Source organism: Anolis sagrei, chromosome 4, assembly GCF_037176765.1.
Source record: "Anolis sagrei isolate rAnoSag1 chromosome 4, rAnoSag1.mat, whole genome shotgun sequence".
Taxonomy (NCBI): Eukaryota; Metazoa; Chordata; class Lepidosauria; order Squamata; family Dactyloidae; genus Anolis; species Anolis sagrei.
Genome location: NC_090024.1, coordinates 79954914 through 79979275, shown reverse-complemented (window position 1 = coordinate 79979275; position 24362 = coordinate 79954914). Strand labels below are relative to the sequence as shown.

General features: G+C 40.1%; 1 protein-coding gene across 10 annotated transcripts in view; it reads right to left on the bottom strand.

Annotated features, from left to right (window-relative positions):
* KIF13A (kinesin family member 13A) overlaps positions 1–24362 on the bottom strand; it is an 84170-nt gene that overhangs the window by 18100 nt on the left and 41708 nt on the right. For all 10 annotated transcript variants that reach the window (XM_060774874.2, XM_060774876.2, XM_060774878.2 and 7 more), the window contains exons 14-25: positions 22392–22522; positions 19458–19544; positions 18607–18773; positions 17884–18094; positions 14926–15088; positions 12630–12770; positions 11808–11957; positions 4627–4791; positions 4018–4191; positions 2398–2549; positions 1759–1891; positions 1514–1660 (exon numbers count right to left, since the gene is read on the bottom strand). In XM_060774874.2, coding sequence (XP_060630857.2) covers positions 1514–1660; positions 1759–1891; positions 2398–2549; positions 4018–4191; positions 4627–4791; positions 11808–11957; positions 12630–12770; positions 14926–15088; positions 17884–18094; positions 18607–18773; positions 19458–19544; positions 22392–22522 — 1821 coding nt within the window. The remainder of the gene's footprint in view (positions 1–1513; positions 1661–1758; positions 1892–2397; positions 2550–4017; positions 4192–4626; positions 4792–11807; positions 11958–12629; positions 12771–14925; positions 15089–17883; positions 18095–18606; positions 18774–19457; positions 19545–22391; positions 22523–24362) is intronic.

The window sequence follows — 24362 nt, the reverse complement described above, 5'->3', positions numbered from 1 at the left end:
AACATGCTTTTTTTTTTTTTTTTGCTAACACACTCCAAATAAGAACACACGCAAATGTTGCTGACACACTCCAAATAAGAACACGTACAAATGCAGATTTTTAAAAAGAAAAATCTCCAAGTCTAGCCTTAATGGCCCACCAGCAAAAGCACAGGAACAGGTGCCCTTCCCATCTCACACACTGCAGAGGATGCACAAAACAAGGCCCCAGTGGTAATATCTGGGCATGCTTTGGTCTCATTTGGACAAATATACCTCCATGTTCTCAAGGGACAGCAATAATTTAAAATGAGGCCTTTAGTGCTATTTGGCAATGTTCTATGTTTACATATACAGGCAGTCCTCAGGTTACGAACAAGATAGGTTCTGTAGGTTTGATCTTAAATTGAATTTGTAAGTACGTCAGAACAGGTACATTTTTAAGTGTAAGTCCTGCAAATTTGGCTTGTTGTAGAAAGAAAGACTGGTGACAAAGCTTCAGTAGAGACATATTTTCGCCATGATAACTCTTCCAGGAATGAATTTCTCTTTCAAAAGGTAGATTTCTTTTACTTCCTATTGTCTCACTCCCCCTCCCCCCTCCCTGCCTTCTAAACTATGAGTTGTTTGTAACTTGGGGACTGCCTATATTTTGAAATGATAATTGAAGGGAGAAATGTCTAATCTTTTTTCTGCCATATAATAGTAATCATCAACATTAATGAGTGAAGGCAGTCTTAATTATTACACCTTCAATTTGGTAGTGCTTTACAACAATGAATATGTGATTATATACTTTTGGTGGTTGGAAGGACTTGGATTCAGTCTTTTTGAACAGATAATCTGAGCTGTTAAAACACTGCACCACACACTTGTTAGGGAATCAGCATGTGAAAGTAAACACACAACCCAAGAGGCTACATATGGATGAGTGTTCTTTTTTAATCTCATGCAATAATGACCTTGTCAAATCAGATGTGTTTGTTTCATGTAGCTCAACTTGTTTTACATTAGTTTGACCAAAATGTTTGAAGGAAAATGGTATACTTCATTTTGACATCTTTCTACATTTTATTTAGCAACATTCTGCACATACCTAATACCTTTGAAGTTCTCAGAAGGGAAATAAATGTAGCCAATGAACACAAATATGGTACCAGATTTTGGCATACTTTTTTCTAGTCTCCTTCAAATAGCTTCAAATATACAAAAATTAAGGGACATGAGAATGCTGCTAGCATGTTAAAGAGTAACCTACTATGATTTCTCTTTCTCGAGGCCAACCAGATGTGTCTATAAGGTCAACAAGCACAGCTTGAGGGAAGTGGTAGCTGCTTTCCTCTGATATATGATACTCAACATGATGCTGAGTCTAGAATTGACCTTCTATTTAGTTATTTTGGCTAACAGTTCTTAAGAAAACCATCATCCAAGTATAACTTACAGTGTACATAGATTCCAAACCATGTAGTTTTACAAATCAATCTTGTACCACACTTCAAAAATTCAGTAATTTAAACTAAAGGTTTTTTACCTGGTAACTGTCCAAGCCCCGTTGCAGCTTGGTTGACCTGGCAGTTACACAGCCAATGGAGACAGACAGAATGGCTTCCACCATAAGTGGCAATGTTCCTGAATGTTGCACAGGTTTAACTGCCACTTGAACTCTACGAGAATGGCCCTGGTTCAATAAGCAGAGGAGAAAACATAAAATAATGTAAACATTTACTGGGAAATTGGGATTGTTTTTTTCCCTAAGAACAGAAAATTCCACTGTACCTGTCTAAGTTGGAAAACTCCTCCTGTGTTTACATCCTTTGCATGATGAAGCTCCACAGCCATATAATCCCCCATTTCATTCAGTTCTTGAATTGAAACCCACATTTCTATCCGGCGTGTTACTTCATTCCATCTGAACACAACCCAAAAACTAAATTAACACGAATGCTCAATGGAAAATTTCTAAAAGCATTTCCTTTCAACTGACTGGCTGTAAAGTTCTAAGGCACACAAAACTCTTGCTGCCAAACCAACAGACTATGGGCCCTTCCAGACAGCTCTTATATCCCAGGATCTGATCCCAGGTTTTCTGTTTATCCCAGATTATCTGGCAGTTGGGACTCACATAATCCAATTCAATGCAGAAAACCTGGGATCAGATCCTGGGATATAGGACCTACCTGGAAGGGCCCCATGTAAAAAAATTAATTATTTCCATTCATTTTCTTCTCTCCTCCGACATTATCTCACACACATGTCCCTTTGTCTCTCTCATATTTCAGATTTCCATTCCAACCACAACTACACTTTTTCTCTTCCCCAGTTCACCACTCTCCCATCTACTCCTTCTTTCACTGAATGAATGTCCTGATTCTGATGAGGCTTCACTGCCATGAAGATCAAATGATATAGAGATACCTGTCTCTCAAAGTTCTGGTTTTTGCATGAAGAGTATCCACCTCCCATATTGAACTGCCATTTCCAGCACATCTGTGACCCCAAACCTCAATGGCAAGTGCTCCTTCAGCAATGAACTCCAGAAATTCTTCTGTTACATTCACCACATAATCCTAAAAAAATGGTGCAAATAACCCTCATTTTATTATTTCTGTGGCAAAGACAAAAACTGAGAGCATTTTAACTGTTAAGATATTTGTGCTAATATAATTACCTTTCTCCCAATGGAGAAAGTTAATACCACAAATTAATTCATATGAATTATCATGCAGTGCATTATGATTTCATGGAATGTTGTCCATATATCTATGTCATATCATTACTAATCTCAGTTATTCTGCCACATGGGATCAAAATCTAATGCAGGTTGAGCATCACTTATCTGAAATTCCAAAATCCGAAATGTTACAAAATCCAAAATTGGCAACATGGGTGGATGAGATAGTGACACCTTTGCTTGCTGATGGATCAATGCATGGAAACTTTGTCTTATGCACAAAACTATTACACATCTTAGGTATAAAATTACTTTCCTGCTATGTGTATAATAAGATGTATATACAAAAAAATGTCCAAGTTATTAGGAATATGCAAATATTCCAAAGGCTGAAAAAAATTCAAAATCCAAAGCATTTTTTTATCTCAAATATTTTGGATAAGAGAGATTCAACTTGTAATGTCCAAGCTTCATACCACTGTGATAAATCTGAAATAGATACAACTACCAACTTAGTAGTAATAATAATAATAATAATAATAATAATAATAATAATAATTTATTTATATCCCACCCTATCTCCCCGTGCGGACTCAGGGCGGTTAACTTCTTTAAAATAAAGTACAAAGCTCGGTTTTTAATGACAAGAAAGGTTATGAAGACAATAACAACTAACTAACTATGAAATAAAATAACATATAATAACAACTAACTAACAATAGCAGGTATCAGATCAGTTACAGTTACAGTTAAAAGCAGAGAAAAGATATTCAGTATCAACACACATAACTGATATGTGTGTTGATACTGAATATCTTTTCTCTGCTTTTAACTGTAACTGTAACTGATCTGATACCTGCTATTGTTAGTTGTTATTATATGTTATTTTATTTATTTTATTATACTACACTGTAGCCACTTTGAAAATAAATAAATACATATCGATTTTGCATTCCCATCACCATCACAGGAGAGAACAGTTTTACCTACTGTTTATCAGAAGGATTTCATCCTATCCCTACCATTATGTGGGACTGGTCCCTCCTCTTTCCCCAGTCTTCAAACAGTTAATTCTGTCCTTGCTTTTTTCATCATCCACAGATGGAGAACGATGCTGTTTGTGGATTGTGATCTAAGCCAGAGTTTGTTTCACCCTGTTCCTCTTAACCACCTGAGTTTGACAACTACTCCCACCACTCTTTGAAACATTTTTAAAGTCTACATATGAAATACCAAGGACCACAAATGTTCAATTTTTTTAAAGCTGGTGAAGAATTGGCAAAACAACCCCTGAATATTCCTTGCTTAACAAAACCCTATGTAATTCATGGAGTCTACAATAATTGAAAGCTGAACAAAATTACCTTGCAATGGGAAAAAGTCACTGTAAAGTGGGCATCCTTGCTTACAGGTGAAGGCACATCAGGATCAACAACTGGTGCAGCAACAGTTGACTCACATTGATCCCAGAAGGTATATTGACAGAACACAAAGTTTGAGAGATTTAGTGGTAGTCCTGTTGCTTCTTTAATTATCACCTGGACAAAATCAAATTCAGTATGCTGTCATATTTATAATAATATATTTTCATAAATAGAGTATTCAGTTATGTGTAAATGGCTCATAAACCTTAAAAAATTACTTTTCACATATGTACTGGTATTTGTAAAACCAGAACAATTTATCTTCTGCAGTTTCTCCAGCTTTGAATTCTTAAATTTCTTAAAGGTTCATTTTGTTAACTTAACTTGCCAAATGGATTTCCCCCCTAAAACTGTTACTGAAGGTAAAAACGGTATTACAAACAGTGATGTTCTCTAAGGACATGTTTGAAAGTTCATGCAAGTACAGATGAAAACTAGACCAGTTGCAGAAACACTTACTATTAATGTAAAATATGAAAGCAACACAGAATATTGCACTACTACATCTGGTGCTTCTATAATATTAAAGTAATATAGTATTGCCCTCACCCTGCAAGTGAGTTTTTTCGGCCTGTGAATAATTTCTCCATTGTTGTCCATGATTTCTAAGCTTCCACTTTCACTGGAGTTTTCAGAAGAGTCATCTCCCTCCATGACTCGTTCTGGGACAGCACCAGTAACACGCATCACTTCAACATGCAGGCGCCCTGCAACCTGCAATACAGAAATATTAAGATGTAAGCCTTGAGGCACTGTATAGCATAAGTCTCCCAAACAAATACACACATTCAGAAAATGAACAAAAAAATCACAGAAAAACTGTAAATCATATGCGAGTATGGAATGGTGCAATGATAACAGGAATTATCTGAACTATGATATTGGATTATGTGATTTTAATAATTTTAATGTTGAAATGTTTTACTGGGTGTTTTAATGTATGTGTTAATGTGTACTCTGTTTTCTTTTCAGATTGTATATGTTTTTATTAGCTGGATACGTATTGTATGTATCGTATGGCATCAAACTGTGCCTTTATGTGCACTGCTCTGACTCCCCTTCGAGGTGAGAAGCGTGGGATATAAATATAGCAAATAAATAAATAATTGTTGGAACAGTCCAACTTACATATAAGAGCCAGAACTATAACAAGTACAATTCTAATGTGTTTTTTAGACTAACATTTACACATCTAGAAATGAAATGGAAGATACAAAACCATCCTTCTAAATAATCTGTAAAAAACCTTTCCTTTTTGATCTAACTCAATATGAAGGGAACTTAAGCACTGGTTGGAGAATGAAGGAAAATAAAGGTTGCTCACCTGTAACCGTATTTCTTCGAGTGTCCATCCGTGAAATTCACACCTATGGGTTCTCCCTGCGCATGCGCAGCAATCCGGAACTTCTAGAATATTCAATGAATTTTTAAATGATTATTTTAATGAATAAACACAAGTCCCGCCCACTCCCCGCCCCCCCGGTATATAAGCCCTGGCGTGCGCCTGAGAGGTAGTTCCCATAGCGCCAAATAGATGGTAAAAAGAGGCATGACAGAGGGGAGGACGGGCGGGTTGTGTGAATTTCACAGATGGACACTCGAAGAAATACGGTTACAGGTGAGCAACCTTTATTTTTTCTTCGTGTCCTCCGTGAAATGCACACCTATGGGTGAATAGCAAGCTACTGACCTGGAGGTGGGTCATGCCACGCAGGAAAACAGTACGGCTCTGCCGAAGGCTGCATCCTTCTTGGCCAACACATCCAGCTTGTAATGTGATGCGAACGTGGATGGTGTAGACCACGTCGCTGCTCTACAGATCTGGTCCAACGGAACTCCATGCAAAAAAGCTTGGGAGGTGGAGAGAGATCTGGTTGAATGCGCCACCACCCGAGGTGGTGGTTGTTTTCCCGCCAATTGGTAGGCTAGTCGGATCGTAGAGACGATCCAAGAGGCTATACCCTGGGAAGAGACAGGGTGCCCCATCATGTCTTTCCTGTATTTTAAAAAGAGCTTTGGTGATTTTCTATGAGTGGATGTTCTATGCAAATAGAATGAAATGGCTCTCTTGACATCCAAGGAGTGGAGAGCCACCTCAAGTGGGGAGGATGGATTTGGAAAAAAGGCTGGTAATATGATGTCCTGAGACATGTGGAAGTGGGAGACTACTTTAGGTAAGAAAGTGACATCTGTTCGCAGGACGACCTTGTCATCATGGAATCTCACGTACGGTGGGTCTGATCTGAGGGCCGTGAGTTCACTGGCCCTTCTGGCAGAGGTGATGGCCACCAGGAATGCTGTCTTCCAAGAGAGGTGAGAGATATCATTGGAGGCCATGGGCTCAAAGGGCGGCTTTGATAGCTGGGATAGTACCAGCTCTAGGCTCCATTGTGGGGGAGGGGGGGAGGCAGGGGGGTGGACATTTTTGTATCCCTTTAGAAACAATTGGACCAAATGATCCTGGAAAAGGGACGGAAAGCCACGTTGCCTTCTAAAGGATGATATAGCAGCTATATAGCACTTTACTGAGGAGAGGGAAAATCCCTTGTTGGAAAGGTGAACCAGGAAGTCCAGTACCACCGGGACGGGTGCCGTGGTTGGATTGTGTCCTATTGAATTAGTGTATGTTGTGAATAATGACCATTTGTAAGCATAAGATTTTGTAGTGGATGGTTTGTGAGCAGCAAGGAGTATGCGTGATACTTCGTCTGATAGCTTTAATGTGGTCTGATCCTCCATGCTGTTAGTCGGAGGGAGGGAAGGTCTGGGTGGAGAACGAGCCCATTTTCCACCGAGAGAAGGTCTGGTAAGGGATTGAGGTGGAAGTATTCCCTGTTGGATATTAGTAGGAGTGTGGCAAACCAGTGTTGGCGTGGCCACCAGGGGGCAATCAGGATGCAATCCGTATTGTCCTGAATTATCTTGGCTATGACTGGGGATAGCAGAGGAAGGGGTGGAAAGATGTAGACGAGGTTCGGTGTCCATCGGAAGAGGAATGCGTCTCCGAGACAACCTGGGAATGCGTGAGGGCGGAGCCTTGCGCAATATGTTGGGCAGTGAGTGTTCACTGGGGACGCGAATAGGTCTATTGTAGGCGTCCCCCATCTGTGTGTGATGATCTGGAATTGGGACGTGTGTAGGTGCCATTCGTGGTTGTTTTTTGTTGATCTGCTCAATGAGTCTGCCAGTATGTTGTCTTGGCCTGGTAGATGAATGGCCGTGAGGAGGATGTTTCTCTGAATGCACCATTCCCAGATGCGGGTCGAGATTGATGTTAGTATTTGAGACCGAGTTCCTCCTTGCTTGTTGATGTAATATTTGACTGCAGTGTTGTCCGTTACTATTTGGACAACTTGGTCGGAGGTGATGTGGGTGAAGGCTCGAAGGGCCTTCTCCACCGCCATCATTTCTAGTGCATTTATGTGGAAGTGGAGTTCTTGCGGGAGCCAGTGCCCGCTGATTTTGAAGCCTTTGAGGTGTGCTCCCCAGCCTGAGTTGGAGGCATCTGTTGTCAGGGACATGGATGGGTGTGGCTGTATGAATGGCATGCCGAGGCGAACATTGCGTGCTTTTGTCCACCATGTGAGGGAGCGGAGGACAATGAGTGGTGGGTGAAGGATCCGGGATTGTGGATCGTGGAGTGGGTCGAAGGTTCTGATGAACCAGTTTTGTAGAGGCCTCATCCGAAGCCGAGCGAAGGGGGTTACACTGGTGGTAGCTGCCATGTGGCCAAGTATAGACTGGATAGCCCATGCTGAGGCCTGTTGTGAGAGGATGAGAGAGAGAATGGCCTGTTGAAGTTTCATGAAGTGGTCTTCTGGGAGGAAGGCTCTTTGGAGTGTAGAATCTATGATGGCTCCTATGAATTGGATGCGTTGAGTTGGTTGAAGATGTGATTTTTCGTGATTTACCACCAGGCCGAGATCCTGTAAAAGAGATAAGGTGTAATGAATGTCTGTGTACAATTGAGACTTTGAAGTACAGGCCAACATCCAGTCATCCAGGTACGGAAAAACTGTTATACCTTGTTGGCGAAGGTGTGCGGCTACGACCGCCATGCACTTTGTAAACACCCTTGGGGCAGAGGAAAGAACAAAAGGTAGAGAATTAAACGAGAAATGATAATTTTGAACCGAGAAGGTGAGGAACCTTCGGGGGGAATGTCTAATTGAGATGTGGAAGTATGCGTCTCGTAGGTCTATTGTTGCTAGCCAATCGCCTTCGGGAATGAAGGGGAGTATATTGGGCAGGGTGACCATACGAAATTTGCGTGGGGTGATGAAAGTGTTAAGTTTGCGGAGATCCAGAATGGGTCGTAGTCCGCCATCTTTTTTGTCTATGAGAAAATAACGAGAATAGAAGCAGGTGTTGGATGTGTGTGGGGATATCGGAGAGATCGCCCCTTTAGTAAGTAGGGAATGGATTTCATCCCATATGGTCTGGGAGGGTTGTGTGGTGATGATTCTACCCACGGGCGGGTAGTCATGAAACTCAATTGCATATCCTCTGTCAATTATATCGAGGACCCAAGTGTCTGTGGTGATGGCTTGCCACTGTGGAAGGAATGACTGTAATCTATTGAGGTAAGTGAGTTGTTGAGTGGGTGGAGGGGAAGGGGAGGAAACGCTAAAAACGTCGTCTGTTGTTGTTTGAAGGTCTGGTACCACGGTACTGACCTCTTGAGGGAAGCGAAGGGCGTCTTGTAGTTGCAGTGGGCGTATACGGCCGTTGTCGTCCTCTGTAGAATGAGGTGTTATAGGGTTTATTGTAGTATTGAGGGCGATAATAGTAGGAGCCCCAACGCTGTCGTTGATAAGTGTACGGTTGTTGGTCATATTTGTACATTGTCTGTTTCATCTCATGAGAGTGTTTCAGCTGTGAGTCAGTCTCAGGGTTGAAGAGGCCTGCTTCGTCCATAGGGAGGTCTTCGATGAGAGAGCGTTGTGATTGGGAAAGAATCGCAGCCCTAAGCCATGCGTGACGACGAAGGGCTACTGATCCCGCAATTAGTTTACCAGCAGTATCGGCTGTGTTTCTTGCTAAATCTTTTTGTAATTTGGCTAAGAGGATGGCTTCCTGTTGGAAGGCTTTAGCTAGTGGTTGGTCATTTGGTGGCAATAACTCTAGGTATGGGGATATCCTGTTCCAGAGAGTAGATTGGTAGACACTCATGTAAACCCCATAATGAGCCATGCGTGCGAACAGGCATGCTGAGGAATAGAATTTTTTGGCCATAGTATCTAGTTTTCTCCCTTCTTTGTCAGAGGGGGATGCTTGGTTTCTTTGTACAGGTTTTGGTTGAGCATCGGTCACCACAGAATTAGCCTTAGGCATCTTAGAGAGCCATGAGGCTGTGGAAAGATCAATACGGTACAAATTTTCTGCTCTTTTAGGAGTTGCTGGAACCAAGGCCGGGGCAACTCCTGTATTCTTTAGAATCTTTAAAAGAAATGGGAGTGTGGGCAATGTAGTGGATGTAGGTGTTTGTTGTTCAGTAGAGGTAAAGCATGGATCTGTAACAGTATCTGAAGGCTCAGGGGTGGCCAGATTTAGGGCTTTTGCAAGTCTTATCAACAGAGCTGAGAAATTTTTAAAATCTTCTAAGTGTTGGGGGGAAGGGTCAGGGTCTGGTTGGGGATCCTGAATCACTGGTGTGTCATCTGTGGATTGTAAATCGATTGTGTCTGTTTCCAGATGGGGGGGCATTTTAGGATCTATAGGAAAAGTCTGGGGATCCAGCTCCTCTTGGGGATCCGGAGGTCGAGATAGTGTAGCTGAGGGAGGCTCACGTGGGGGTTGGGGAAAATTAGGATCAGGATAGTGTGTAGGATGGGTTCCCCTGAATGAGTCAGGGGGGGGTGGGTAGTAAAAAGGATAAACGGGGAAGGGAGGAGGGGGAGGGTACATATGGTAAGGGTACTCTGGATACCCATAAGGGTGTTGATGGAACGGAGGCACTGTGCGCATCTTCTTGGGCGGGGGAAAGGAGAGGGTTGTAGGCTGCCGCGGAACCGGGGATGGCGAGCGGCGGCGGTGCCCGGTGGATTGCGCCGAAGCGCTAGGCTGCCGAGGGGATGGTGATTCATCCGGTTCCGGGCTTTGGGGAGGGCTGGGTGAAGGGAGGGGTGAGTTTTGAGAGGGTGGGAGAGGAGGAGGGGAGAGGGAGGGGTCAGCTGTAGGCTGCGGTTCCAGCTCCATGTGGTCTAAGAGTTTGAGGGGAGGAAGTTGGGAGGGGTCCTCCATTTGGAGGAGAGTGGGAAGCGGTTCCTGGAGTTGCAGGGTGGAACCGGAGAGAAAAGGCACCTTTTGTAGTATAGGAGGGCTCAAGGGCTGAACACCAGTGAGTTGCCGTCCCTTTTTTTGTTTGTTTGGTTTTTCTTTTGATTTAGCAGACTTCGTGGTCCGTTTAGGTGCTTTAGATTTCTTTTTAGGCGGCTCCCCAGTGGGAGTGTCTGCCTGATTCTTATCTCGCCTATCTCCAACATGTGGAGAGGGAGGCTGGGAGGTTTCTTGAACAGGGGAAGATTGGGAGGGGATAGGAGCCGTTTGCGGGGCCAAGGCCCGCTCATAAAGCAGCACTTTAAGTCTGGCGTCTCTGCCTTTACGCGCCCTGGAAGTAAACCCTTGGCAAATTTCACAAGTTTGGAGGTTGTGAGTTTCTCCCAAACATAATAGACATTTGGAATGCTTGTCTGCTTCGGGGAGGTTAGCCCCGCAAGCTGAGCAATTTTTAAAACAGAGGGAAGACATCTAGCCTGAATGGAGAGTCGTCAATCGGTCCGTGGTCGGGGGAGGAGAGGTCTGTTGGTCGAAAAAGCAGTCCTGAGTCAAAGTCCGAGAGAGTCGAAGAAAAGCTAAGAGAAGTCCTGGCGATGCTGCCTGTTTGGCGCGGAAAAAGGAACTACCTCTCAGGCGCACGCCAGGGCTTATATACCGGGGGTGGGGGGGTGGGGAGTGGGCGGGACTTGTGTTTATTCATTAAAATAATCATTTAAAAATTCATTGAATATTCTAGAAGTTCCGGATTGCTGCACATGCGCAGGGAGAACCCATAGGTGTGCATTTCACGGAGGACACGAAGAAAAAACTGAATTACTTGATGTGTTGACTTCCTTTGCTCTGTTGTACACAAGATGTCTCTTTATTCCCAGGCTTTATGTGAGGTCACTTCCTGTTATCTATTAACTATCAAGAAACGATTAGAACAGTGGTTCTCAACCTGTGGGTCCCCAGGTGTTTTGGCCTACAATTACCAGGAATCCCAACTAGTTTACCAGCTGTTAGGATTTCTGGGAGTTGAAAGCCACAGGTTGAGAACCACTGTATTAGAATCAATTGTTTGCATTTCTACTACCAGGTGCTATCATCACCTTAATCTCAATTTCCATCATCATCATCATCATCATCCCACTTTCTATCTGCTAAAAGAGACAAAAGGTGACTAACAATGCTAAAAACAATCCAATGCATAAATTAAAACCTAAGAAATATAAACACTGAAATAGAATTAAACATGTGAGTATTAAAGGTTAAAACCAGTAAATCATTACAAACTATTAAAATACATAAAATACTACATGTCTCCCTGAAGATACAACTGTAGTACTCAAAAGAAGGCAAGCAAACAGCAGCTCTCTAGATTAACACAAATCCTTCCACTAAAACAACAATCTATTCATGGCAAAGTGTCACCTTTAGAAACCAAATTAAGTCAGATATCAGAGACTTACCTCTCCCTGCTGGCTAATAATTGGCATGGCGTACTGAAGTTTAACATCACAGAAAAGGCACTCCAAAAATACATTTGCTACACCAATTAAGTTGTGATTTTCTTGTGCTTCATAGAAAGGATCACCTCTTTTTCCAGTGAGTCTCTTCATCTATTTTTTTTTAAAAGACAAATTTTATTTCAAAATCGTAAATGATACAATGTGAAAACCCATTATACTGAATATTATAAAATACATCCTATATTGTCATATTTAGATTTCTAACTTAACCTCTACAAAGCAAGTGAAATAAAGGCAAAAAGTATCAATGAGTGTATGTAAAATACTAAGACTAGAATATATGAGAAAAATAATCCATCTTTATATTCTACTGAAAACTATCAATTAACAGGACCACAAGCTTATTCCATTTTAAAATAAGTAAGTTGAAGACTATCATACTGAAGACACAAATAAAATACTGTTAGTAGGAAATAAAGAACCTGCCATGCTATTTTTAAATGCAAGCACTACATGTTATGTTAACAAAAGTAATATGCTGACAATAAGTTACAAAATGTATTTATTAATTTTAAACAGCTGAACACACAGTTGTTAGAAGGAACTCATTATATTTAGATGATTATCAAAGGTGTATATTGCCATTAAATTACAACAAGATAATCAACTAATATACGTAAGCTATAACTGAAAATGCTGTCTGACAAAGATTTCCTCATTAACATGAGATTTTAGTGAATAGGATTTGCAGAAATATGCTCTTTTTCAAAGGACAGTATTGGTAAGGAACGTTTCAGCCACACTTGAAAACTGATTCCGTACCTCATGGGCATTTTCTTTCCATTCTTGATAGAGATCTCTCATGTCAATTAATTTATTCTCTAGTTTTTCAATGGTCCACACTTGAGTACCTTTCCCTTTTCTTCTTGCTTGAATAGCAGGCTCACTTACTATTGCACCTCTCTGAAGAAAGAAAGGAAAATGAACTTAAAACACATTTTAAAGTTTGATTTTTGCAGTGTAAGTTCTAGAGTACAATGGAACACATATGCCAATTATTATTTCATCCAACATTCGGCAATGGCATCTAATTGCCCAGTTCAGCGGCAGCTACAACACTGCAGCCCATTTATCAGTGATGCTACACATCACTCTTATTTACTTGATGTCTAACCTTACACACCTTACAAAACTATCTTCAGATTCATTATTGCTTTGTAGTGGTCATGCCCTGAAGTAATGCCCATTAGGAAAACTTGGGTCAAAATGCCCACTGGGAATGGGAGGCTGAAAATGGCTGCCAGGAGGGGATTAGAGAATGGCCACAAGGTGGAGGAAGAGAGAAAAATGGCACCTCAATAATGGTGTTTTGATAAAGTGGGAAGAACCATGCTTTCCACTGGAAAATACAAGTGGGAAAAAGAATAAGGTGTAGAGCAGGAACCCGTAAATAATGTTGAGAAACTTATTAACAAAAGACCCTCCTCATAAATGTACATGAGGGTAACTTATTAGCCGCAGCATGACCAGTAGCCAAAAGTGGTAAAAAGAACAAAAACGCACAGACCAATGTTATCTCTTCCTTATGAGGCTTTTCTTTATAACAAAATAATATGGTTGCACCATTTACAAGAGCAAGGTTTCCATAACACAGTTCTTTATATGTCCTTCTTTGCTTCTATGCTGGCCTTCTTTCTCATGCAGATAAACAGCTTTATTCTCACTGAGCTTCTTCTCTCACCAATCTTACACAGGAGTTAAACATAGTAGCTTTTTACACACAGCAGCCTTCACACTGGAGCTTCACACACAAGGTCTTCAACATGGGGCTTCGCTCACCGAAGCTTCTTCTGACCAGGCCTTCTCACACTAGGCCTCTCACACTGAGGACTACTAATACTGAGGTTTACCTCACAATGAGGCCTCTCTTAGACTGAGGCCTCTTGAACACTGGAGCCTTCTCATACTGAGGCTTCTCTCATACTGAGGGCAACTAACACTGAGGCATACTAAGCTACAGGCACACTTAGTTAGCTTTTGCTGAGTCATTGCAGCTATTTAACCCTTTCAGTACCTGACTCACATTTTTGCAATCAAAAATACCTAGTTAATTTTAAATATTTCTGACAAATAATTCTTGGGTCTCATGGGGCTGCCAGTATGGATTATGACCAAGACAATGAGAGCATATGCCTTTGGAAACATCTGAATTTTAGCCTCAGAGTTTCCCATTGAGTCTTAACAATGGTGTTGTCAAAAAGATGGGGGCATTAGAGTCAAGAGGATTTCAAATCAGCCAAGAGTTGAGCCCATGTCAACTTCACCTTGTCAGTGCTAGTTCAAGATCCTGTCTGAATCTCACAGAGGCATGCCCCTGCCCTTTGATACACTCCACTCCCCAGCAGCCCCCCATGAGATATGTTTGCCTATTTCACACCAGGGCCTACTGTCTCCTTCACACATAGAAGTATTTCTTTGATATGGAACAAGACCTGCTTACATATGAAAACAACACATCAGCAGGAAAAAAGTGGTGACTCTAACATACTGGCTTTCTGCCCTTGCACATGAAGGCGTCCATGATTCAAACAAATAATATCCCAGCTGCCATCAGACTGTAATTCTGTGAAAGATGCACCATGTCACCTTGGTGCACGTATCAATTAGACATCAGTCCTACTAAAGTAAAGCCCAGATTATATATTTTAAACAAATAAAGACTAGATTTTTATCAGCATAAAACTATACCACACCTGTCTCTGCATATATGAAAACAGCACAGAAAAGAATGCTGTTTCTACTGTAGATGTACCATTAAAGATTGTACAAGCTAACAGATACAGAAAAACCCCCAGAGAAATGCATATTTTAAAAATATTTTTATCTCTGTAATCTTTTAGCTATTTATTCATTGCCTTGGAGATCTTGGGAGCCCCTGAGAGATGGGAGGTAATATAGAAAAGTTTAAACACATAAAATAAAAATACATTATTTGACTCAAACTTTTTAATGTGCCCAACTGTTTCTTATCCTTTCCCTTAAATATATTTCTGAATCCAAACAACTTTTTTTCTGTTAAGAGCTTATACAAAATGCCACCAGTTACCAGTTTTCTTACCTTCCTATTGGCACTCAGATTAGCAGCAGGGATCTGCAGTGTAACTTGATAATCAGTTAGCTTGCTCATTTCTTCAGCCAAGAAGTTTGCTTCCCTTACTAGGGTATTAGCTTTAACTATTTGTTCTCTTAGTTTTGCAAGACTCTGGCGAAATAACTCATCCCTGGGGAGTCAAAAGAAATATTGTGATAGACTATTCTAGAGTGAAAAGATCATTTTCTTTTTGTGTGTGTGTGTGTGTTCTCACTGGAAGGATATAAACTAAATCTTGGGATTAGAATTTTGCTTTTAAACATTTAAAATTACTGCACCCAAAATTTTCAATGAAAGATAACTGTAGACATAAGAATCCTTTGCCACATCATCAAATCTTTATTGGTGGGTGGTATCTATCTTGCATCTCTGCTAACATCTGTGAGTACAACTCTCATGTCAAGAAAGCAACAACATGGGATGCTTTCCTATAAAAACATACACAATCAAGAACCACTAAAGAAAACTATGTTTTATGTTCTTATTCTGAAGTATTTTTTCAAAAAAAAAAAAAGAACATTAATTTCATTTAACCAAAGATCTACTTCTCACATTTAAAAAAAAATAAAAGCAGGACCAGCCATTATAAATTGCAAAGATTTTAGCATTTTGCTATTTGACTAGGAGAGTTCTGAATAGTAAAGGTAAAGGTTTTCCCCTGACATTAAGTCTAGCTGTGTCTGATTCTGTGGGATGGTGCTCATTTATTTATTTACTTCACTTGTATACCGCTCTTCTCAGCCATCAGGCGACTCAGAGCGGTTAACAACCAGTATCAACAACAGCGTACAAAATCATTAATCATTTAAAACAGTAATATCAATTAATTCACATCAGAACATCAATACAACAATACAGGAAAACAACAATCCATCACATCTCATCAATAGAATCAGCATCAGATCTCGTTGTCCATTAATCCATATTCCAGTAATCAATCAATTGCACTGCTTAGTTGAAAGCCTGTTTGAAGAGCTAGGTCTTCACTCTCTTCCTGAATGCCAATAAGGAGGGGGGCGATGTAATGTCTGTAGGAAGGGCGTTCCACAGCCGGGGGGCCACTACTGAGAAGGCCCTGTCTCTCATCCCCACCAGGCGTGCTTGTGAAGCCGGTGGGACCGAGAGCAGGGCCTCCCCAGACGATCTTAACGTCCTAACTGGTTCATAGGAGGAGATGCGTTCGGACAGACAGGTCGGGCCAGAACCGTTTAGGGCTTTAAAGGCTAAAGCCAGCACTTTGAATTGTGCCCGGTAGCAAATTGGCAGCCAGTGGAGCTGGCGCAACAGAGGAGTTGTATGCTCCCTGAGTGCCGCTCCTGTTAGCATCCTGGCTGCCGCTCGTTGGACCATTTGAAGCTTCCGAGCAGTCTTCAGAGGCAAGCCCACGTAGAGAGCGTTGTAGTAGTCTATATGGGATGTAACCAGAGCGTGGACTACCGTGGCCAAGTCAGACTTCCCAAGGTACGGGTGTAGCTGGCGCACAAGTTTTAATTGTGCGAATGCTCCCCTGGTCACCGCTGAAACCTGGGGTTCCAGGCTCAGCGATGAGTCCAAGATCACACCCAGACTGCGAACCTGCGTCTTCAGGGGGAGTGTAACTCTGTCCAACACAGGCTGTAACCCTATACCCTCATCTCACTTCTAGGCCAAAGAGCCAGCACTGTCCGTAGACACCTCCAAGGTCATGTGGCTGGAATGACTGCATGGAATGCTGTTACCTTCCAGCAGAAGTTGTACCTACTGACCTTCTCACATTTGCATGCTTTCGAACTGCTAGGTTGGCAGAAGCTGGACCTAACAGCAGGAGCTCACTCGGCTCCCCAGATTCAAACTGCCAACCTTTTGGCCAGCAAGTTCAGTTGCTCAGCTGAATAAGCTCAGCTGAATAAGCAGCTGAACTTATTTAGTTCAGCTGAATAAGTTGTATAAAACAGAACAGATTTGGTCTTACAGAATTAATATGCCTTTCATTATCTCAAGATTTACGTTACGTGCTATCTTTTTAAAGAGCAGATTAGACAAAAATCTGCCTAAAATGCAAATGTTATTTTCTTTAAATCATTAATTCACCCATCTGTTCATAACTCAAAAGTCCTTTAATTTCAAAGCCAAATAATCCTTCCAAACATCTCAAAGTAAATTTGAATCTCAAACACCTGCCCAGAGTTCTTATTTCTGACCAACCACTTATGTCAGCATTTCATACTTTCACTAACTTCAAACTTCCTCTTCAAACTCTGAAGGCTCAGTTAAATCTAATCCCAGCATGCATAGTGGGATCAATACAGGGCATAAAAAGCCCACTTTTCTCCACTTGGCAGACATGGTTGGTCAAATGAGTACCTATTGCATCAGGCTATCAAAGAGAATAGTCAATACTTGTATACAATTCCTGAATCTCTTTCCAAACTTGTCTCCTGTGCCGAATTAACAATGCAACAATAATGGATGCTCCAGTATATTACTGCATTACTTGTAGTAGGATCAAACTGGACGGTATGTTTTATGACTACATTAGAGCTTGTATTCATATATTGGTATTTGTTTACAATTGCATAATTGAAGAACATAATGTAGTGTGTGCAACCGACATTTTAGAATGAATGAAAACACGCTTTCAGTATTTCTAGTGATGAACTCAAGTAGCGACCCTGTTAACATTTAATGTGACATTTGTTCTATTTGTTCCAGCCAATTAAGCCTCAAAAACATCCCCAGATTCACCTCTAGAAGTAAACTGGAGGTCTTTAAAACCATCAGGATACCCCCCAGGCAGGTACTTGGTAGATCTAAGTTACATTTACAGTAAAAGCTATTAGATTCCTGTGTTCTGAATTTTAGGAAAGCACCATTAATCATATCTTTCTCCATTATTCAACTTCTGTCCCATTGTTAATACTTTGAACAAATCATCATTGTTCTCACCTCTCTTCTGACCAGAGATTCACTTTCTGCTGAGTAGTCTGGACAGCATCTGACAGTCTGTCACTGCAATGCTGATATCGCCTTTCTGGAGAGAGTTGCTGGCGAAGTTGTTCTAGTTCGCGCTCATACATAATCCTCTGCTCTTCTAAAGCACTACGCTTCTCTTCCAAGTACTGTTTCTCCAAGACCTGGACCACATTTTGTACTGGATCTAAGCAGAAAGGAAGTCTCAACACCTTAGGATTTATTTTCTTCTTTTGCTGTTATGTTGCTGATATAGTAGCATACTTTAGCTTTGTTGTTTCTAAAACACACAAGAACACAATCCCACATTCTGTCTCTTTTCTAATATCTAATGTACCTTTATCACATATGTGATATAAAAAAGAATGAAGGGAATATTGAAAAAATGTGATTTAAGAAGTTTATGGGTAGTTTTTGTCAACATGGCTACTGAAGTAACAAGATTAAGACTTCAATCCAAAGTCTACTTAATGAGAAACAAACCAGGCAGAATTCTGAAAATTACTTCCAAGGAAAGATACTTAAGATCAGTCTATCAGAATGAAAACAACTACAAGATAACAATAGAATTTATTCCACATTCCTCTATTGTGAAGGCAAACCAATCAATAATAATAGTAATAATTAATTAGCAGAGCCTAAAGAAAATCTATGCTGTTGTTTGGCATTTTCAACAGCCCTAAAATATGACTTCCTTACCATTACTATTTAGTGTCTTCATTATAACTTCCATCTGTGCAAATTCGTAGTTGTAGTCTGGTTCTGAAGAAGCTTCACTAGCCGCATCGAAATCATGTTCTGCTAACAGCATTTCTTTTTCAGAATCTTTCAACCAATCCCGCCTCTTTCTCTTAGGTAGATTAATTCTGTTTGAAATGTATAAAGTTCCTTATTAAATATCTTGGTAGATGCACAAAAACACAGAGTGGAGGAAGAATAATAATTATTTAGATGCCGCTGGTAAGAATTCTACCACTGAAGGATTCTAGAGAAGGAATAGAAGGAATGAAAATATGTCTAGAATAAAAAAGTTAGAGTAAACATGCTAAAGATGAAAATAGAGTTTTTAATTATTATACAGGTTATTAAAATGAATATGCTTAGCCAATATTTGGGCATTTCTCTTGCTCAGAAATAAAACTTTTGTTTTAAATGCAGGCTTCACTTAACTTAAGGAAGCAGGGATAAGGAACGTAATTAACAGTGAACTAGGTAGCGCAAAGCAAGATGGGTTTCCTCTTTACAGGAATATGATGATAATACAGAAAAAAAAGAAAGAATCTGAAAAAAAGTTTCTGCAACACAATTATCGAATTAGAGGAAAAACAAAACTCAGAAAATATTTTGTGAACTTCTTCAAAGTCTAGGGAGGCTTGACACAGTTTACACTTATTTCACATAAATTTAGGAACGTTGACTTTTCCAAATTTTGAACTGTCACATGCACGCACCTCTTAGTTAAAGCTATATAGATTTCCCCATGCAATAAAATTATTCACTATCAACATAGTTCAAAAAGTAAGTCAGTAAAAGAGAAGTAAAAATATTACCTAAAAAAGTGGTTGTTTCCCCATAAGATTCTATCTCCATGCCAAAGTTGTGTTATGGAATATACCCATGTGCCATTTACACAGGATCTACAAAGAAATCACAGTGTTCAAGTTCTCAGATGATAGGATTTTTTAAAATTAAAATCTACTACATTTCAGATTATAGGGGTTGTTCTTAAAGACAGAAATATAGAGGTAGGTCCATTCTTTCCTTCCCACTGGTTAAAACTTCCCTCGGGTCTGGTTGGAGGATAGATATGTGCCATGACTTCTTGGAATTATATTACAGGGTTGTTTCTTTTTACTAAAATGAATGTACATTAGAGATAGAACAAGTCCGTATTGTTGGAAATGACAACCTTCTCTAGCAATCTATTTGTCTATGATCTTGTTGCTTACTGTTTCCTGTATGTATGTTCTGATGTGCAGCTTCCTTTACTCTATGGTTTTTGCGAAGTTGTAAAAGGGGCTGCAGACCCTATGCTCTTTTTTTTCTCTCTCTCTCTCCTTTTGACTATGTGACCTGTTGATAGTTGTTTTGTTACAAGAGAGATGCCCTGGCCGGCTGGCACAGGGAACCATCTCAAAGATATTTGAAACTGGACTAATAAGTTTTGTACCTGTGTATGCTGAACACATGAATGTTGTGAGTATACCAAATATGTTATTTCCATCAAAGTGTACTTCATTTTTGTCTCCTCAGTGAATTATATGAAACAAGTTATTTTATGGGAGAATACATTTTGGGCAATGAATAAAAACATGGGGAGCTCTGCTGCTTTTTTATGCACTAGCAAACCTCTGTTTTTCCAAACAGATCAGAAATTGCTGGTTATTCAGTCTAACAACTAAAACCATTGTCTAGCATAATTATATTTGGTTGTATACTACATGAGGAGATTCTGCTCTAAAGGTTTTTTTTTTTTTTGGCTCTTCTCTAAAAGTTATGTTCTCTAATGCGTGTTATGCTTCAGACTAACTAGGCAGACATGTTTTCTCTTTGCTTAGACTTGCTTGTTGTCCACTTTGGAATAAATCAATGAGTTATCCATTATTTCAATAGATGGAGAAGATTCTTTAAAATTCAGTATTTTTAATTGAACAGTAGCGGAAACTGATCTAGTTTTCCTACCTTCAGAAATTAGAATATGCATGAAGTAAAAACAAACAAATGTGGAGTCTTTGTTAACTCATGAAGACTGTATGTCACAAGAGGCTGATTCCTACTGACAAACAACTACTGCAGCTGCACCTCCTTGCCATAAACAAGGGAGACAGGTCTTCTATTTTAGCAATGTAGCATACACACATACATTTAAGTAATTAGGTCACAGGCTGTTCATTGTAAGCAGGCTGCATAAACTTGGTCAAAACCTTTTTAATGAGATACATACATATGCCACTTCCTCGGTGATACAAATTCTACCAGAATCAAATTACTTTAACGGAAGAAGTAGTTTCCACGTTACCCTAGTTTAAAATAATATACGTATGTTAATACACTTTGAAAGAAATCTGATTTAGTAAAAAATAATTTTTATGTGCCAAAAACCCATGAAAACAGAGATACACATCTTTTGCATCTAATCTTCTTAGAAAAACACCTTTTGAATAGTTGTATTCTTCTCACTGCTCACAAACATTCAGATGCAGTAAATAACTACATGGAACAACATTTTAATTTGTTTCCATATCACAATTTATTTTAGATTCTTATTTGAATTCACAATGAAATGAGTCAATTTGTTGCCAGTTGTAACTCTGGTAACAAGGCTTGTGCCTATTTAGGAATTTTGGATGCAGCACAAAGAAAACAAAGCCTATTTAGTTATACTTTTATTTCCAGCGCCGTGCTTCTTTGTTCTTGCCAGTCAAAAATGACTAACTCCAAATAATGTAAGTCTACCACATCAACAGTTAATGCCATCTGTTTGGAATTCTGTACTCTTAAGTCCACAGCATTTCAGTACAGAATGCTAAAGCATACCTCATAGAAAATACAAAAATGTGGAACAAGCAGAGGCAATTTCTAAACATTTGTTAAACTGCCAAGTCTCAAAAATGAAGCTAAGACAAGTAATTTTAAAAGGAAAATATTTTATATAGTATTTCTCTACTTTGTTTCCAATTTTGAAAAGATACAAAGATAACAAAGGGGAAACAAGTGTTAAATGTCCACGTGAAGCACAATTAAGTTAGCTAAAAAGAACTGCAAATCCAGAAGTTCTCAATTATAGTATTATCACCATGTAAAATGGAACAGATTTCCTGTATTCAAGATTTCATGCAACAATTAGGCACAATAACTAAGATTAATTAAATAATTAAAAATTAATGTCCTTCAGAATTTTAAAAGAGAAAGAGTTAGAGAAAACATTAGCCAAAACACTGAATTAAAATATGGTTGCCCGCTGAGAAGCTTGTATGTTGATGTATCAAGAACACTGCAAAGCAGGATGCATCACTATATCACAGAATTTGTAGAGAAAATTTTGATTATGAGAGGCCAGACACCACAATACTGTATGCTCAGTGAAACATGTGGTTCTACACTGGGCTGAGCCATACACACATACACAACATTCTGTGCTTTGTGGGGAGTGGGCAGAATCACAGAAATGCCTGGTTATACCCATATAGCCAGAATGTAGTGCTGAGACATCTGAAGGACCCTAGGAGACCTCAGTGCTCATGTCATCATTTCATCCAGCTACCAGAGTATAGCTTGAAAATTCTGTGATCTTGTCAACTCCACCCAAAATATGGAATGGCCATGAAGGTGGCTTTGGAGGCTATTCAGTAAGTCAGGGTACCTTTGGACTCAAAATGCACAAATGCATTCATAGGGGAAATTTACACATTCACACATCACTAACAGACTGCCAGGCAGAGTGACCTTTTGTAAATCAAAATTGGTTTTATAGTTGTTTTTACCTTGCATTTTCTTTTGGCGAGAGAGTAACTTCTCCATCTGGAGCAATGTCTATTTCACAGTGCTCTGACTGGATCCCAATCCCAAACAGCTGTATGTCCTGTGAGGTGTCAGCACCAACCCTACTGTGATCCTGGGTGAGACAGAACAAAAATAAAACCGGTTTCTTCTACAAACTCAAAGACAGACTTACTTATCAAGAATGTATTTGCTAAAACCTTGCAAACCTGATCAGGAGGGCTTTAAACTAAATGGGAGGAGGGAACTGGTATTCCAGAAAGCTGCAGCCATCAAGTCCTAGAGTCAACAGTGTAAATACTCAAGAGTGGGCAGAAAAAACAGCACCAAGGAATCAGACGGCATGACTCTGGCCTTTGATGTCTCTGTACACTGTATCATTTAGCTATTATCACAGGGTACTAATAGTATATTGTTTTCTGCTGCCCTAGAGACTAGGATGCAGAACAATGGCTTCGAACTACAAGAAAGGAGATTCCATCTGAATATTAGGAAGAACTTCCTGACTGTGAGAGCTGTTCAGCAGTGGAATTCTCTGCCCGGAGTGTGGTGGAGGCTCCTTCTTTGGAGGCTTTTAAACAGAGGCCGGATGGCCATCTGTTGGGGGTGCTTTGAATTTGATTTTCCTGCTTCTTGGCAGGGGGTTGGACTGGATGGCTCACGAAGTCTCTTCCAACTCTATGATTCTATGTCCTTTCTCCTACAAGATATGCCAAACATGGCACACAATCAAGATGGCCCTGAATTCCTAACACAAGGAAGTAAATAATAGGCATCACTGAAATCTGGTGGAATGATTCTCATGATTGGAAGACACTAAAAAAAATACAACCTATTCCAATTGAAAAAGAGGAGTATCAGCATTATATATTTCATATGAGTACACCTGGGAGAAGATCCCTAAGAGTAGGGAAAACTGATTCAGAGCATTTGTGTAAAAATTAAAGGTAAGATAAATAACAAAGACATCAAGTTGCTGTGAGTTTTCTGGGCGATATGGCCATGTTCCAGAAGCATTCTCTCCTTATGTTTCACCCACATCTATGGCAGGCATCCTCAGAGGTTGAAGGGTCTGTTGGAAACTAGACAAATGAAGTTTATTTATCTGTGGAATATCCAGGGTGGAAGAAAGAACTCTTGTCTGCTTGAGGCAATGTGAATGTTGCAAATGGCTACCTTGATTAGCATTTAATGGCCTTGTAGCTTCAAAGCCTGGCTGGTTGCTGCTTGGGGGAATCCTTGTTGGGAGGTGTTAGACGGCTACCAATATTTAAAAAACTCTAAAATTAGAACGGTAAATAAAGATCAACACTCAAAAATCAGGGAAATTCCAGACAAGAATCAATCAGGGCCTTCCAGCAAAGCGTTCCCCCAGGCAGGAAGCAGCCAGGTTTTGAAGCTGCAAGGCCATTCAATGCTAATCAAGGGGGCTGTTTGCAACATTCACACTTACCTCAAGCAGACACGAGTTCTTTCTTTCACTCTGGACTTTCTACAGATTTATAAACTTCACTTGACTAGTTTCCAACAGACACCTCAACCTCTGAGGATGACTGCCACAGATGTGAGTGAAATGTCAGGAGAGAATGCTTCTGGAACATGGCCATTCAACCCAGAAAAGTCACAGTTATTCCGACCATGAAAGCTTTCGACAACAGTAACATCCTTGCGAGTATGTACTATAACTTGCCAAGCTAAAGATTTAAATAGGGTATTTCCTATTTAAATGATCTAAGATTGAAAAATGAGAGATGTGACAGTAATGGAAAACCTCAACCAGCCTCATATTTCTTGGAAATCAAACTTTGCCAAGAATGTAAAGTCTACCAGTTCTGCATCAGTCTTGCAGACCATTTCATTATACTGAAGGCAGAGAAGAACACATTAGGATCAGCTCTTTTGGACTGATCCTAACCAACAGAGGTGAACTGGTCAATGTGGTAAAGCTAGTGGGT